This window comes from Eimeria mitis, genomic scaffold, assembly GCF_000499745.2.
Source record: "Eimeria mitis Houghton genomic scaffold, Emh_scaff5048, whole genome shotgun sequence".
Lineage (NCBI taxonomy): Eukaryota > Apicomplexa > Conoidasida > Eucoccidiorida > Eimeriidae > Eimeria > Eimeria mitis.
Window position 1 is genome coordinate 2,228 of NW_013573344.1, and position 1,772 is coordinate 3,999.

At 49.5% G+C, this 1,772-nt stretch overlaps 1 protein-coding gene across 1 annotated transcript in view; it reads left to right on the forward strand.

Moving 5' to 3' along the window:
* The window catches only part of EMH_0079420 (uncharacterized protein), a gene marked incomplete at both ends in the record, with an annotated part of 2,764 nt that extends 1,536 nt beyond the window's left edge, over positions 1-1,228 (forward strand). The window contains 3 exons of the mRNA XM_013500131.1: positions 169-237; positions 404-516; positions 832-1,228. Of these exons, the coding sequence (XP_013355585.1) occupies positions 169-237; positions 404-516; positions 832-1,228 (579 nt within the window). The remainder of the gene's footprint in view (positions 1-168; positions 238-403; positions 517-831) is intronic.
* Between the last annotated feature and the right edge of the window lie 544 nt (positions 1,229-1,772).

Here is a 1,772-nt window from a genome sequence, read left to right on the forward strand (position 1 = left end):
ATGCAAAGCAGGTCTTCCGCTATTCCTGTTGCTTTTACAGCGTCTAGCCTCCCAGGTAGGTCTGTTGGCGGTGGGGGGACAGAAAAAGGGGCGTGAGGCAGAAGCCCCTGCAGTCTACGTGCGCCGGCATGTGTCTTCTCCTTGTCTCTTCTCCTTGTTGCTTTACAGCTGCAGGAAGCCGACGTGAATGATTGCGTGCGGGCCTTCTTCGCTGCCTCCGGCATCTACGCTGAGTTGGTATGCTCTGAGTGAACTCTGCGTTTCTTGTCTGTTGACGCTTTTGTGTTGGGCACGCTGCGCTTACGGATGCAACGCTTCAGTCTTTAGTGACGAGCTTGCAGTCTCATTAGCTCTGTCCGTGTGTTTCTGTCTTTTGTCTGTACCTGTTCTGGTCGCTTGGCAGGCTAAAGATGCGGTGTCCCTCTCACCACCAGGGTCCAGTGGGGCAGCAACCCCTCAGCATAGTGCAGTTTCTGCTGCTCTAGAGCCGTTCCGTCTCTTGACAGAGCACTTGAGGTGCAAAGTCGCAGTAGCTTCGGCCAGCGCAAAGTTGCGGTGTGTGATTATTAATTGTATATATGTAGCAACATCATTATTACAGTATGACAATAGTAACATTATGTTGAGTATTACTTTCACAACTGGTATTATTATTGACAGTAATATATTCGCTGTTGCCGCCCTTTTATAGAGATTATTACTTATATTATTGCATTACAATCCGATGGATTGAAACCCTCATTCAACCCGCTGGGGGGCCTCAGTTGTGTGGCGGTCGGAAAGCACAGCTTTCGTAGGAGATCCGTACACTGGGGGTTGTGCTGTTCGCAGTGTCGTCACCGGTGGCGTTCGCCTGCTACAGTCCTTAAGGAAGGGGCCCGGGGGAGTGTCTCTGCAGGAAGCTGTTGCTGCTGCTGTGGACGCTGCAGCGGCAACCGAGTTCACTACAGCAGCAAGCAGTGTGCCTCTGCCGAATTGCAGCGCTGCAAATGACACTAGGCCGATGACGGACAAGCCCTTCAGCCCACTAGTTTATCCCCAGCAGGCTATCAAAGTTGCAGTTCTCAAGAGTCCTCTCTTTGCTGTCCGTTCAAGGAGAGGCAAAGGCAGCCAGACACTCAACTGTGATCAGAAGCCTGCAGGCTCGTGTTCAGCCTCCGCCGCAGATACGTTAGAAGAGGCCTTGAAGGAGACGCTCTTAGCCTTTATCTCCAGTCTGTGTTCGTAAGAAAGAATGCTTCCACGATCTGGAATTACGCGTGCCTGCGGATGCTTTACACAGAGCGCAAATATCTCATTGCAACATATTTCAATCTAGTTCAGTGCAGCCTTGGAAAATATAAATATAGCATTTATGCATCGGATGTACTTTTGCGCGGGTTACTGGGGAACTGCAGCCTGACAGCTGAAGTCCTGGGGGGTGATTGAGTGTGCGCAGCGTTCCAGGAGACTTGAAGGCCGCCGAGGGGATGATGTTCTTAGGGCTCCTTTGGCAGCTCTGCATTCATTACGGTTTTTCTGTCCCATTCTCATGCGTGGAGGGTACGCAGCTTTTCTACTCCCACTCCTCCACTCCGGAGTTTTTTGAGCTACACGCCCCTATGCGCTTATTCATTATCCTTCCTAGACTGCGACTGCTCTTACATGCGTGCAGCTATAATATGCACGTGTATACCTAGAGGAAATGTAGGATATATGTGTGCACACACACACACACACACACACACATATATATATATATATATATATATATATATATATATATATATATA